The sequence below is a fragment of the Sus scrofa genome, chromosome 12 (genome assembly GCF_054392235.1).
Source record: "Sus scrofa isolate SSC_HxYL_T2T_F1_AM1 chromosome 12, Sscrofa_HxYL_maternal_Yorkshire_Landrace_v2.0, whole genome shotgun sequence".
NCBI classification, from domain to species: domain Eukaryota; kingdom Metazoa; phylum Chordata; class Mammalia; order Artiodactyla; family Suidae; genus Sus; species Sus scrofa.
In genome coordinates, this window is record NC_139394.1 from 20,945,646 (window position 1) to 20,960,857 (window position 15,212).

The window sequence follows — 15,212 nt, forward strand, 5'->3', positions numbered from 1 at the left end:
ACCCCATGAGGCAGATACTATTGGGCCCATTTTACAGATTAGAGAGGTGAAAAGACAGGCCCAAGTTCTGACAATTCCAGAGCCCAGGCTCTGTCCTGGGCCCCAAACTGCCTCCCAGCCACAGCCTTTGGGGAGCCCCTGCTGTGGGAAGCAGCCTGGCAGCCTGGAGGGCCCGGGGCATGTTGACACAGCCCATCCCTAGGGCGTTTCTTGGAACCTCTGGGCCCATTTTGAAAGGCCTCCTTCATGGCCTGCCTCGGCCGTGTGCTTCCATCCACCGGATGATTTGAGAGGAGGACTCCTTGATGTGGTCAGCAGCTGCGCCCTGGCCACCCCACCATCTCCCTCAGCCAAGGGGCTTGAAGGCTCTTCCCTCCCTCCTGCCACAGGTGACCCCGGATTCTCAGGGTCCTCTTCAGCCTCCCCCTGCCTCCATCCTTCTGAGGTTAGGATGGGCTCAGTGACTTAAACGGAGGAGAAAGAGAGGACCTCAGGGTCCAGTGGGGTGGGAGGATTCTGCTGCACAAACTAACTCAAACCATCAGGAAATGAACGGGGGTGTGGGGAGACTTTAAGATCTTAATTTCCTCAGGGTTGATCCTGGCTGGTAGTCAGGGCCTCTCCCAGCCTCTTCTGAATGCAGCTCTTTAAGGAAGAAGGAAGGTAGCCAAGGTCCCAGTTAAGGACCCCTGGGCCCTGAGTCTTTCCTTCTCTTCCATGGGGCAGTCCCCCCAGGAAGCTGACTGCCTTCCAGACTGCAGCGGTTACAATGAATATTCTGGGGAGGGAGCCACCCCCTTCTGTGGACACCCCAACTCCCAGCCTCCTCTCCTCCAGCTCCGGCCTGTGCTACACAGCCCAGGCAGCTTTGCCAGGCTGGGTGAGGAGGTTGAAATAATTTCTGTTGTATTGGCAACAAACACAAGTTGGATATAGCTCTGAGCTGGGAAAGACGGGGGACAAGCTGGCAGCCTCGGGAGGCGAGAGGATGGGCTGGAGGGGGTGGGGCTTTGATACGGGGCTGGGCACCCTGTGTTGGGAGAGGGTGTCACTAGTGAGGTTTGGGGGTTCTGCCCAGGCCTCTTTGTCTCCCCTCTCTTTTTGCCCTGTTAGTTTCCATTGCGCAACCGTGTGGAGGTGTGACGGTCTCATCACTGTCTTTTCTGCTGCAACTAAGGATGTCATCCCTGGAGTTCCTGTTGTGGCTCAGCAGGTTAAGAACCCCACTAGTATCCAAGAGGATGCGCGTTCCATCCCTGGCCTCGCTCATGGGGTTAAGGATCTGGCATTGCCATGAGCTGAGGTGTAGGTTGCAGATGAAGCTCAGATCCCAGTGGCTGTGGCTGTGGCTGCGGCTGGCAGCTGCAGCTCCTATTCAACCCCTGGCTGGGGAACTTCCATATGCCACAGGTGTGGCCCTAAACAAACAGACAAAACAAGGATGTCATCTGTCACATCACGATGGCTCCTTACAGCCTGCAGGGATTTTCCATTAGTTATCCTATTTAATCTCCTCAGCTGTCAGCCTTGGGTCCGGGGAGTTATTACTAATTATGGTATTGTTATTCCCATTTCACAGACGAGTAAACTGAGATGTGGAGAAAAGGGACATGTTCCCAGGCACAGGTCAGAAAGTGGCAGATTGTGTGTGTGTGTCTGCCTGATTCCAGGTTCCTCCGTTTCTAATGAGGTCCCACCCACCGCCGCCGCCACTGCTGAAATTACTCTCACAGACGCACGCTTGCCCCTCTCCCCCAGCCCTTCTCCCTTCCATTTCATCACAACTCAGAAGCAGCCCGGGCCTGGAAAGTTCATCCTGCCCATCCCCCTGCCTCCAGGCCAGTGCAGTGGCGCCTCCGTGTGGCCGGATCTGGAGCTCAGCTGGCTGTGGTCCAGCAGAGGGTGATGGTGGCAAAGTCAGGGGAGTCGAGGGTGTCAGCTGCTGCTGCTTCTTTTTGAGCAAAGACTTTTAAAGTTTAATGTGATAATCTCATCCTGATTATTGCAAACGGGGGACCTCACGCTGATCCAAGAATCTGTTGCTGGCCTCACATGAGGAGCAGGGAGGCTGTGCTGGGCCCTCCAGGCCTCGAACCCCCATCCTCATGCATGTCGTCGAGGCGGGCTGAGCCTTTTGGTTCTGTGATTTGAGTAGAAAGAGGTGTTTCTAGATCATGGTAGGCAATGACTCGGGCCTCCCTCCCTTTGGACCGGGGGACCCCGATCCTTCCCTTTTATATCTAAGAAGTTCATGTTCTAGGAAGGAGCTCTCGATGAGTCTGGGTGTGAGGCCAATCCAAGGGCACAGAAACTCAGGGCCCCAGGAGGTCATCAGACCCCCACCCCATTTTCCTGGCTGGGAAACCGAGGCCCGATGCTGTTGTTGCCGCATCTTGCCTGCCCAGAAGTAAACCAATTAGCACTGTGCCTGGTTCCGTGTTCCCAGCGCCTGTCTCATTATTTGGGGATTTATGTCTCGGTCACAGTGAAGGACAACTGTCCCGGTTTCCACTGGGGGGAGCCTGGCCAGCCATAGAGCCCAGCGGAGGCAGGAGGTGGTGCCGTCCTGCTTGGGGCAGGATGGGGATTTAATTTCAGGGGGATTTGCAAGCAGTGGGGAGCCGCCCTGGGCACATGGTGGCTCTGGGCTATTTTAGGAGGCCAGAGGCTGGCCCCATGCGGGGGGGAGGGAATCTTGGTGGACTCATTTAAGCCGTTAGTGATTCTGCCCTTTCAGTGGGAACAGAGAGGAGTGGGATGGAGGGGGCCCACCTGAGGTTGGGGCTCCTCCCGCCTTCCTGGACCTCAAGGGCCTAGAATTCCTCGGCACCCCCACCCTAGGTGGGGCTGTGAACAGAACAGAAGCTGCTGGCTGGGCCGGGGTCTTGGATTCGTTTCCTGAGTCCCTTTGCTACAGGCTTCGCCCCAGCCGGGGCCCTTGATCTTATTAGCAGGAATGATTAGTAGAACTAGTTCGTATCTCTGTGGCTAGATTTGTATTTACTGAGCACTCAGGAAAGGCCCCACGGCACAGGGAAAAGGGCACAGCCTTAAGGCCAGACACGCCCGGCTCCTGTTCTGTATGGGCCACTTCCAAGCTGGTAGTGTGGGTTACGTAAGTCCCTTCACCTCTCTGAGCCCCAGTGCCCTGTCTCTAAAGTGGGGGCCAGAATACCTCATTAAGGATGCCTGTATTCTTAGTTGGGCTCATATCCTGTCAGGCACCCTGCAGGGATGATCACACCACCCTCTGCCATGTTATTATGTCTTCATTGCCCCCTTGTACAGAAGCTCAGAGAGGGAAAGTAACTTGCCACAGCCCACACAGCCAGAGCTAGGAACCCGATCCATTTTTTCGGGGGGCGTGGTGCCCCCAGGGAGAGTTGGTTCACTCCTCAAATCCAGCAAAGGGTGTTGGTTGCCTTTGGTGCTCTAGGCAGTGTGCTCGGGCTGGGGATTCATCACAGACAAAACAGAGGAAGAGGAGATAATGGGATGAGCCTGGGCAGCAGAGAGAAAACTGGCCCAACTAGAGACTCAGTGGCTTTATTTAGACTCAGGGACATTTTCTGGTGGAGTGGGGGAGGGGGCAATAACCAGGGGCCTGAATCCCTCCTTGCATGAGGAAGGGTGGGTGGGAAAAGGGAGCCCAGCTCCCCCAGCACCCCCAGCTCTCATGACTAGGAAGAGGTTTTCTGTTTTCTTCCTCCTCACACCGCCTTTATAGGGGAAAGTCTGGGTGTGTTGGGATAAGGCTTTCCAAGGCAGCATGACATAGAGGAAAGGGGTCTAGGGTTTGGACTCAACCAGATGGAGGTCAGCTTCACCCCTTTGGAGCTGTGTGACTTCAGGCAGGTAAACTAAGCCCTCAGAGCCTCCCTTTCCTTACCTTTAAAGTGAGAAGAGGGAGTTCCTGCTGTGGCTCAGTGGTAACGAAACTGACTAGTATCCATGAAGATGTGGGTTCAATCCCTGGCCTCGCTCAGTGGGTTAAGGATCCAGCGTTGCCCTGAGCTGTGGTGTAGGTCACAGATGCAGCTTGGATCTGGCAATGTTGTGGCTGTGGTGTAGGCCAGCAGCTGCAGCTCCGATTTGACCCCTAGCCTGGGAACCTCCGTATGCCATAGTGCAACCATAAAAAACAAAAACTATAATAACAATAAAGTGAGAAGAGGAATATTGACTGTTCAGGGTTATTGGGAGGAGAAAATGGATTGATAAAAGCTGTGGGAAGGGTCTGGAAAACAGAAGGCCCACAGCTAATGGCAGTGTTTTGGTCTGTGTGCAGGGTTGAAGTTCAGGGGCGTGTTATCCCCATGTATCTAAGTGAAGCCACGTCTTTGTGGTGGCACTCAGCTGGCACCTGTGATCCTGCTGAATGATGACAACAGCCCGGGCAGAACAGGAGAGCCAGCAAGCCCAAACTTAAGACCTGGTGCTTGCAGTTCAACTCACTCACTGGGTGACTATATGGGGAGGCTGAACTCGCCAGCATGTCACATGGGAGGCTCCATGGACCCTCAGCTCTTTATAGAGCTGACTCAAGTGTACAGAAAAGCCAAGGGGAGGGCAGCATTAATAGAGGACAGGATGGAGGAGGCAGGGAGTGATTCTCTCCCTTATTCCGTTCTAAGGAGACGTTGAAAGCCGAAATAAATTTGAGAGGGATGTGAGACTCATCCAGAGACACATTTTTATTGAGTTTGGCAGTTTAGGTCGCTTGGTCACCATGCGTGGTACTGGGCAGAATAAAGGCCCAGAACTAACCCACTCAGCACAGTGGGGTGGCCTGGGACAGGATCTGGGAGGACACAGTTCAATACAGTGTGATAAATACAGTGTTAGGGTCCCATACAAGACGCCCTAGGAGCATGTAGGAGGGGCTTCCTGGTGGAGGTGGCCATGTCAGGGGAAGAAGAGTTGAGGGAAATGGGTCTCTTTTTGGCTAGGGGTTGAATCGGAGCTGCAGCTGCCAGCCTACGCCACAGCCACAGCAACACAGGATCCGAGCTTCGTCTTTGACCTACACCACACCTCACAGGAACGCTGGGTCCTTAACCCACTGAGTGAGGCCAGGGATTGAACCTGCATCCTCATGGATACTAGTCGGGATCTTCACCCGCTGAGCCACAATGGGAACTCCAGAAATGAGTCTCTTTCACTGGGAGAAGAGACCCCCGAGGAGGAAGCTGCCAACCGTGGTCAGCTGGCAGTAGGAAGTGGGGTGGGCTTTTTTCTATTTGTGGGGGAGCAGATCCGGGATGCAGGCGTGGGCATTATGGGAAAGCTGTCCCCGTGCTGAGGCGCTTTCTATCCTTGAGAGCTGTCCAGCAATGGAATGGCTGTCTCGCAAAGCCGTGAGCGCCCTGTCATCAGCATGTTCAAGCCGAGGCCAGAGGGTAACTTGTCAGGAACAAACTGGGCAAGGGACAGAGTGACCTCTAAGATTCCTTCCCAGCCTGAGCAGGTGCAGTTCCCCCAAGGACAGATACAGGATGTGGACTGTGATGGGGAGAGCTGGGACCAGATCAAGTTAGAGAATGGCGTGCTGGGGGATGGGAGGGTACACGGGGTGTAGCATGACTCTCAGATCCCCCCTGCCCCCTTGATTGATTTTTGAGGAACCATTTTATTGAGCTATGAGTCATATACCATAAAATGCACCCATTTGGGGGGGATTTGTTTTGGCCATGCCCGTGGCATGTGGAAGTTCCTGAGCCGGGGGTCAAACCTGTGCCACAGCAGCTACCCCAGCCACTGCAGTGACACCAGATTCTTAACCCATTCCGCCACAAGGGAACTCCAGTTTGCCCATTTAAAGTGGATTTACTCTTACAGTGTAAATGCATGCATGCATTCATTCAATAATTCTTTATCGAGCATTTATTAGGTATGCACCAAGTTTTGTGCGGGTGCTTCCCCCACCTGGGAAATAAAGGCCCTGCCCCCATGGGGGAGACAGGGAAGTGTCCAGGGAAAAGCATTACATCTTAGGGGATAAGCTAAGAGGGAAATTAACCAGGGGCTGGGATAAAGAATAATGGGTCTGGGATACAGGGTCTGGGGAGGTGACATTGGAGCTGAGGCCTGAGCAACAAGGAAACAGCCTTATGAACATGAGAGGAGAGTTCCAGGCTGAGGGAACAGCAGAGGCCTCAAGACAGGAGTGAGCTGGTGGATGTGAGGACCAAGAAGAAGAGCTAGGAGCAGGAGGCCTAGATATGGCCAGGGCTTCCCCTGGTGGGATGGGACCTGCTTTCTGGAAGGCCTGCTTAAGCCGGAGCCTGCCCGAAGCATGAGGTGGGGTGAGCAGCACTGAAGCATCTTCTCGGAATACAAGAGCCATGATTTCCGTCTCCCTCCCTGGGGCTCCCCAGCAATGGGAAGGTGGCAGGTGCTGTTGGGACATCATGCTACTGACCCCTGCCTCCTGCCCTCCCTGATTAGCTTTATGCTCCTGTCTTGTGCCTGGGGGTTCCCAGATGTGGGTGGCGGGTGAGTCCGGGACCAGACCTGGTGCACTGATTTCCTGGGAAGAATCAGAAATGACCCACAGCCACACACACCAGTGCTGTTGCCCCAGCAGGCCCACTGGCCTGGCTTCATCCCCTGACCTTGGGACAACCTGGAGTTTCCCATCTGGTGCTCACTTCCTGATTGACTTTGGGCCAGTTTCTTAATGTGTCCAATCTTTCATTTCCTGGTCTGTAAAATGGGGAGCAAACCAGTCTGGGCTGTTAATGAGGATTGAACGGGATCCCTCCTAGCACCCAGTAGATGCTTTGTGAACGTCAGTTTCCTTCTTTTTTTTTTTTCAATCTTTTTCTATGCCCTCACCTGCAGCATATGGAGGTTCCCAGGGTATGGGTCTAATTGGGTCTGTAGCCACCGGCCGAAGCCAAAGCCACAGCAAGTGGGATCTAAGCTGCCTCTGTGATCTACACCACAGCTCACAGCAATGCTGGATCCTTAACCCACTGAGCGAGGTCAGGGATCAAAGCCACAACCTCATGGTTCCTAGTCGAATTCATTAACCACTGAGCCACGACAGGGACTCCTCAGTTTCCTCCTTCCTCCCTTTGAGCTTCGGCTGAAAACACCGGCTGGCTTACGAATGGATAGAGAAGGGTCAGGGCGGGCCTATAGGAGGTGGCCACTTGGGGTCCCCGCCCTCAAGCTCTGAGACCCCCCCCGAAATTCGATGGGCACGCAGGACTGGCCGGTCAGGACAAGGGAGGATACTCATTGATGGGCCCAGCCCTGCCGCTAGGCGAGCCCCCGGGTCTCCCCTCACCTCCTTCCCCGGGGAGCCCCATCGTACAGCCGCCGTCCCAGCCCGCTCGCCTGCACTCGGCTCTGGGCGGCGCGGCTCCTGGCACCTGCTCCCCGCGGGCCGCCCAGGGGCGGGCTCCGGAGTCGCGGCGGCTGCCCCGGGACACGCGGGCCCGGGACTCACCCGCCGCGCACCTCCAGGAGCTGAGAATCCGGATCACCCCGGGTGGCCGCGAGCGGCTGGATGCGGCCCGGCTCCGGTCGGGAGCGCCCTTCAGGTAGGCGCGGGAGCCGGCCACGGGACCGCACTCCTGGCTCCCCCATCCCGGACCAACACGCCGCTGGGGCTGAGCGCCCGAGGGGGCCCGCGCGGGGCGGGGGTGTAGGTGCTCTGTAGAGCTGGTGGCAGCAGTGGCAGGCCCCTGCCCCGCCTTGCGTTAGGAGAAGGTGGGAGACTGGACCTGCAACTGAACCGGAAACCGAGGTTGGGCAGAGGGACAACAAGCCTGATGGCCAGAAGGACTTCCAGCTCCCAGGCGGTAGGGGAGGGGAGGCTGGGGACCACTGAGCGGAGACTAAGAGATTCTCATGCTAAGGAGGGGACCATTCCCTGCGGACAGGGGGCTCCACCTACCTTCTTGGTTTAAGTTATTTAGACTCCAAAAATGAACCCCCCTTGGCGGCCTCTGAGATAGAACAGAATGGAAGGGGTGAGAGATCCATGATCTCTGGAGGGCGTGCAAAGAGTACACTTGCCAGCCCGGCCCCTTCTGCGTTATTCACAGTCATTAGAGGCCATCCTGCCCGCCCCTCCCCCTGCAAGCAGAATGCCTCCTTTCCCTGCACCCGGCAGAGGTGAGCCGTCCTGGTCTGCGGGGGAGGTAGCATTCTGTCTTCCACCCACAACTCTCAGAACAGTTCCGGGAGCTCCCCATCCAACTTGGAAGTGCTGATCATGGGGTCATAGTGATGTGGAGCATGGTGTGGGGGAGCTGCTGTTCCGTCTTATGGGGAGCTGGGCAGAGAAAGCAGGCAGTGGATGAGGCTGAGCTGTGCCAGGGTCCCGGGCAGGGGGTGAGGGCACAACAAGTCAGGTTCCTAGGCTTTGCCTGGCCGCAGAGGCTAGAACAGGGGATACTGGGGCTAATCGCCCCCACCCCATCCCCACCTTAGAGGCTGCTGTGCTGTGTTGCCGCCTGTGGACCTTGTGAGGAGGGATGCAGTTTAGCTAGCAAGAAGGACTTCCTTCCTGAGGGTAGCCTGAGTGTCTTTTAGGGGAGTCGCAGGGTCCAGGAGAGGCAGCCCTTATCTTTGGGGGCTTCCGGAGGGAAGAAGGCCGTCTGGGACCCCAGCCAATAAGGGTGAAGCAAGTGGGAAGGAGAGGTGGTGGGGGATGGTGACCTCATCTCTGGGCACTCCGTCACCTCCCATGCCCTCTCTCTCCCTTCCTTGGAGCTGGAGAGTTGACTTTCAGTACCTCTTGGCCAGCTCACTCTTGAAATCCCCAGCACCCAGTAGTCCCCAGGGAAAGGTGACAGGCTTCCCCTGTCACCACTTCAGATGGGAAGACAGACACGGCTGCCTTTGTTTGCCCAATGGACCCCCCCCTCCCCACCCTGCAGCACCTGGACCAGCTGTCGCCCAGCCCCAGGTCCTCCTGCTCCAGCAAAGCAGGGATGTGTGGGCTGGGGTTGGCATGGCTGTCCCCACTGGGGCCATCCCACCCCTCTAGGTTGGGGGGGGAAGTCACTGACTGCTCTGGGGAGCTTTAGATGTGACCCTGGGTGACCCCAGCTCTCTGAGTCACGGGATGGCGGGGTGGGATGGTGCCGCTCTGTGGTGGTGACACACTGAAGTGGGTTGTTGCCCTTCCGCCCCCTGCAAAGTGTCAGCCTTGGGAGGGGGAGCAGAGACCAAAATGCTCCGTGGTGGCCTCTTGGAGGCATTGAGGGGACAGTCAGGCCCAGGAGGGCTCACAGTCCCTTAGGACAAGAACAGACGAGGTGCCTCTTCTTCCAAATACGATCCACACTCCTGCTCGTGACCCTGTGAGGGACGGGGATGGGGGCCACTGGGATGGCCACCCCCTGCCCCTGCGTCACAGGATGAGACAGAACTGGCCCTCTCATCTGCCTCCCTTTTTGACCCTGAGCCTCCGTTTCCTCGTCTGTAAAGCCTCCTCGGGTGGTCCTGAGGGTTGATGTGGGCGATGTTTGTCTCACGCCCAGAAGGCAATGGACACTCCCCACGGGGCAGTTTTTTCTTTATCCCCACCCACCTCTTGCCCAGTGGCTAAAGCAGACAAGTAGAACTTGACCTCCCCCTACCCCAGCCTTAGAGGCAGCTGCTCTGTGTTGCCACTGCAACCACTCGGGCAGAGGACCTAGGGGTTAGCCTAGCCCAACCCCCTCTCTTTAAAGAAGGGAAACTGAAGCCCAGAGGGGCAGGGACTGGCCTGAGGTCAGCCAGGCAGCCAGGCCTCCTTCTCGGAGGCAGGGCCTGGGACCTGGCTGGCGGAGGCAGGAGGGTAGATGTTGGCAGACCTGGGGGAAAATACCAGAGTGAAACTGGGCTCATTAAGGGTTTGGTGAGGGAACCCTTCATGCCCTGCAAAGACTGAGGACAGGCCTAGAACCCTCCTCTCCCACTAACCCTTTGGCAAAAGCAGCTCTTCTGAGGGCCCCCTTCCCCCTGCTGTCACTGCACTTAAGGCTTCCAGAGGTCTTCCTATCCAACAGGATGGATTCCTATCCAACAGGATGGCATTCCTGTTGTGGCTCACTGACTTAAGAACCCGACTAGTATCCATGAGGATGCGGGTTCAGTCCCTGGCCTCGCTCAGTGGGTTAAAGGATGCAGCGTTGCCTCAAGCTATGGCATAGGTTGTGGATGCAGTTCAGATGTGGTGTTGCTGTGGCTCCGATTTGATCCCAAGCGTGGGAATTTCCATATGCTGTGGGTGTGGCCCTAAAAAGACAAAACAACAACAACAAAACCCAACAACCCTCTTAGGATAGGCAGGTGGAGAATCCCACCCTACTGCGGTGCCTGAGGACTCCACTGAAACCCCAAAGTCCATTGTGGCCCCACAAGAAGGGGTGGAGATGAGCCCTGCCTGAGTGTTCCTCCACCCCCACCCCTTCTGCCTCCACCTGGACAGACACCCAGGCAGACAGGCTGACAGTAACCCTGGCCTCCATCAGCTCTCCAGCGCTGGCCTGAGCCTGCCTTCGCGTGGGTGGCTCCCTCCCTGGTCCAACCCCCGCCCTCCCTGCTGCAGCCTCAGCCCATCTCAGGAAAGGGGAGAACAGAGGGAGCTTTGCCCCTTCCCTCTACGTAAATCACAGACAGACAGACAGGCCCCTGGGTACGTGCAGGCTCCTCTGCTTCCACCTGGTCTTTCCCCAAGTTCAATTCTCCCCCTTTCTTCGCATCCCTTCCTCAGCCTCTCTGGCTCTGGCCCCCAGTCTTCCTGCCCAGGCACCTCCCTCCCTGGCATCTGGGAGTGATAGGGGCTGGGCAGCCCTAAGCCTCCCCAGGATCCCTTCTCTGCATCTGTAGCGCCCCCCCCCCCCAGCAGTTCCAATCGGGGCTCCGCAGGCTTTAAAGAGAAGTGGGAGAAGCAAGTGGTTAGGGACTTGGGCCAGAGTCAGACAAGTGTAGGTTCAGGTCAGGCCATGAAAACCCTCAATGCTCCTTTTTTAATCTATGAAGTGAGATAATAGGTTAATAATGGTGCTCACCTCACAGTGAAGTTTAAAAGCGAGCCTGTATGTAAAGCACCTGGCACTCAGTAAGCTCTCAGTAAACAGGGTTGTAACTGTAAAAAGAGGTAGCCTGGGCAGGTGGGTGGTGGAGGGAGAAGCAGGGAGGATTCCAGAAGCAGCTCTTTTTTAGCCTGAATTTTTTACTTTTAATATATTAATATACTGAAACATAGTAGATTTCCTAACACAGAAACTCCCTTCCTGGTATAATCCCCACCTGGTCACGATCTTGCTCTAGGACTTTAACGTGAATGCAGAAGCAGCTCTTGTGCTGATTTTCCACCTACTTTGAAGCAAGTTCACACCGTTGCTGTGGGACTCAATTTCCACTTCGGTTAAAGAAAGCATGTCCTGTCCAAATGTAGGTCCAGAGAGCGTGAGTCATGCTGGTTCTGAATAGGAGCCAGCACAGGGTGTGCTGACCTCCTGATGCTCACAGCAGGGGTTGGACCCACCTGTGTGTGCCCTAACAAATTGTCCACCCTCCATATTTCCTGGCCGGGAGCCGGAGCCGAGCTGGAGGGGTACAGCTCTGAGCGGACAGCTGGGAAGGCCGGGTGAAGCAGGGCACACTGCAGCAGGCCCCGCTGGAGGGGTAGGGGGAGGCGGGCGTGCGCACAATTAGCCCCGGAATCCAGTCGGGCCCTGTGAGCCCAGGGGCTATATATCAGGGGGTTTAATCAGTCCCCTGGCAGATATTTGTCTGCTCTCTTGGGCCATGTCCTGGGCCTGCCTGTCATAAATTTCACTGAGATTTCAAAATAGCCCTGTCCCCTAGCTGGTGGGGCAGGCAGCTCTCCTGGGCATGGCCAGAAAAATCTCATTCCCCTGAAGCCTCTTCCTCCTGGCCAGGCGGACCCCCCCACACACACACCTGTATCTGGTACTTTCTTCCTGCTCCTTGTAAAGGCAAGAGAATAGCTGTGAGCATCTCCATCTAGAGGTAAGTGGGGGCACAACCTCACAAGGTGATGGAGTGACCTTCCCGCGTGCCCTCTGTGGGCAGAGCTGTCCCCTGGACCGTAGCCATGGTGCCCATGAAGTTGACATGGCTCAGAGGGGCAGCCTAGTTGCCTCAGGAGTGTGGAGGAGCGAGGTCCGCCCCCCGGGGGTAGGGGTACTGAGTTCCACCTCGAATCCTCCCTCTAGAGGCTCGCTGCGCCACCTGGAGGCTCTCTCTGGTACTGCGGCCCAGCCAAATCCCGGGGTAAAGTTGGGCGGGGCGGGGCGGGGCGGGGCGGGGCGGGGGAGGGGGCCTCAAATCACCAGGCCCTTACGACTGCACAAGGGTTAGACTCATGGTATATTCGTTTTCTAGGGTGTATTAGTTTTCTAGGGCTACCGTAACAAAACACTGCAAACCAGGTGGCCTAAACAACAGATGTTTACTGTCTCATAGTTCTGAAGTCTAGAGGTCCAAGATTGAGCTGTCACCCGGGTGCATTCCTTCCGAGGGCTGTGAAGAAGTCTGTTCCATGCCTTTCTCCTAGCTTCTGGTAGTTTACTGGCGATCTTTGGCCTCCCTTGATCTGTAGAAGCAGCCCTCTTCTCACCTTCATCTTCCATGGCGTTCTCCCCGTGTGCATGATTGTGTCCAAATTTCCCTCTTTTATAAGAGCACCTACGTATTGGATTAGAGCCCCACCCTACTCCAGTGTGGTCTCATCTTAATCTACATAATAGCATCTGGGAGTTCACGTTGTGAGGTAGCAGAAAGGAATCCAACTAGGAACCATGAGGTTGCAGTTTCAATCCCTGGCCCTGCTCAGTAGGTTAAGGATCTGGCATTGCCGTGAGCTGTGGTGTAGGTCACAGATGTGGCTTGGATCCCACATAGCTGTGGTTGTGGCAATCCAGCAGCTGTAGCTCGGATTTGACCCGTCGCCTGGGAACCTCCGTATGCTGCGGGTGCGGCCCTAAAAAGAAAAAAAATATCTATCTATCTATATCATCTGCAATGACCCTATTTCCAAATAAAGTTGTATTTTGTATTCTGAATTGCTGGGGATTAGGATTTCAATGTATGACTTTTTTTGGCGGGGGGGACAATTCAACCCATAATACATCTCAGATATTCAGTGACCGTCTCGTTCCGTGACTTGGGCACAGTGACACCCACACCATGACACAGCTACACTGTGACATGCACACAGAGCGAGTGACACAGACTCACCTCAACAAAAGGCAGGGTAACCAGGACATTCATAGTCACCTAGGTACACCATGACAGACACACAGGGTGACAGACGTAGTGACTCCACTCACAAGCTGCGAAACATAGGCAAACCCTGAATTTATATTTATAGGACCCTGAGGGGTGTTTTACAGAGATCAGCTTGTCTAATCCTCACTGTGTGCTTATGACACGGGAACTGTTCCTTATCATCCCCATTTTACAGATACAGACATGAGGGGACTGAGACACAGGTCACACAGTCAGCAAGTAGCAGAGCTGAGATGCAAAACCAGGTGTGAGTCAATATTAAATCTCAGGCTCTTTTTAAAAAATTATTTCTTTATTTACGTATTTATTTTTAGGGCTGCACCCACAACATATGGAAGTTCCCAGGCTAAGGGTTGAATGGGAGCTGCAGCTGCCAGCCTATGTCACAACCTCAGCAACGCCAGATCCAAGCCACGTCTGTGACCTACACCACAGCTCACGGCAACGCCAGATCCTTAACCCACTGAGGGGGGCCAGGGATCAAACCCGCCTCTTCATGGATCCTAGTCAGGTTCATTGTTACTGCTGGGCCACAATAGGAACTCCCCAACTTGTGCTTTTTTTTGGGGGGTACAACCCTGGCATGCAGAAATTCCTGGGCCAGGGATCGAGCTCATGCAACAGCAGTGACAATACTAGATCCTTAAGCCATAGGCCACCAGGGAACTCCCTAGAGCTTGTGCTCTTAATAGCTGAGCCCCTATGTTCCATTCCTGCACAGTCCCCACACATGTAATGACAGCCAATTCTGTAGGACCATTGCCCACAAAAATGACAAGCAGCTTACTAGGAGCAGGGGTTGGGGTCCAGGGACTGCAGACAGGGTTCTTGGCTGTGAACTTGAGTGATTAATTTTCTGGAGTTCCTGTTGTGGCATAGCAGAAACAAACCCAACTAGTATCCATGAGGATGAGGGTTCGATCCCTGGCCCTGCTCCATGGGTCAAGGATCCGGGGTTGCTGTGAGCTGTGGTGTAGGTCACAGATGAGGCTCGGATCCCATGTGGCTGTGGCTGCGGTGTAGGCCAGCACCTGTAGCTCCAATTGGATGCCTAGCCTGGGAAGTTCCATGTGTTGCGGATGTGGCCCTAAAAAGACAGAAAAAAAAAAAAAAAAGGAATTCTCTGTCCTCATGAGGGGGACACAGGCCTTGCCCTCAGGAAGTTCCCAATCTGAAGCAGAGACAGGAAGCATGCACACAGATTCAGGAAGGAAGTAAAAATCAACACGGTTTAGTCTGAGAACAGTCACTGGGCTGAATAGAACCAGGTAGAGGCAGAGAAGTGGAAGAGGTTTAGAGAAGTGAGTTGGAAAGGAGAAGGGGAGGGGCCTGGAGGCATGGGGTGTGTGTGTGTATATGTGTGTGTCAGTGTGTCTCGGTGTGTGACTCAGGCAGCATGGCCCGGGTTTTAACTGTAAATGCCAACTGTTGCCATAGCCTGAGTGGCCAAAACAGCAGGGGGCATCTGGAGCCACATGGGACAGGGGCCAGGATGGCTTCACACGCTGTCACCTTTTGTGAATGTCACCAGGCTCAGGGCACAGCAAGGTTGGGTTTCTGCATTCACCCCTCTGGCCAGCAGCTCCTGCGCTTGCTGCCGGCGCCACTGGCCTGCTCGCCCCAGGATTGTCAGCACCTGCCCTCAGGCCAGGAACAGGACTCTGGCTCCCCCTTAAATGTGACCACCGGCCTCACTGTTGCCTCTCCCTCAGCGCCCACCAGGTCTCCAGGACCCAGTCTCCCTCTGAGCGCTTTGCTCTATGATCAAGTCCATGGGTGTTGGCCCCCAGTGTGTGGCCATTTCTGACACCCTCCCACATATCCATTTTAATGCTGCAGTGTCTGGAATAGCCCCCCTTCTTCATCCCTGGGTTGCGGCTTTGGGAAGGCGGGGGAGTGTCAGCTGGGCTACAGCGCACGGGCTTCTCTGGCTCCTGGAAGCCCTCTTG

The 15,212-nt window shown here is 55.4% G+C and overlaps 1 protein-coding gene across 19 annotated transcripts in view; it reads left to right on the top strand.

The window, feature by feature from the left end:
* The window catches only part of LOC100622424 (zinc finger protein 385C), a 58,733-nt gene that overhangs the window by 11,773 nt on the left and 31,748 nt on the right, over window positions 1-15,212 (top strand). The window contains exon 1 of one of the 19 annotated variants that reach the window (XM_084984473.1): window positions 7,226-7,550. The exons of the other annotated variants lie outside the window; for them this stretch is intronic. Within the exon in view, the coding sequence (XP_084840599.1) occupies window positions 7,517-7,550 (34 nt within the window). The 5' untranslated portion in view covers window positions 7,226-7,516. Of the gene's footprint in view, window positions 1-7,225; window positions 7,551-15,212 lie in introns of those variants that run through there. 19 annotated transcript variants of the gene reach the window in all.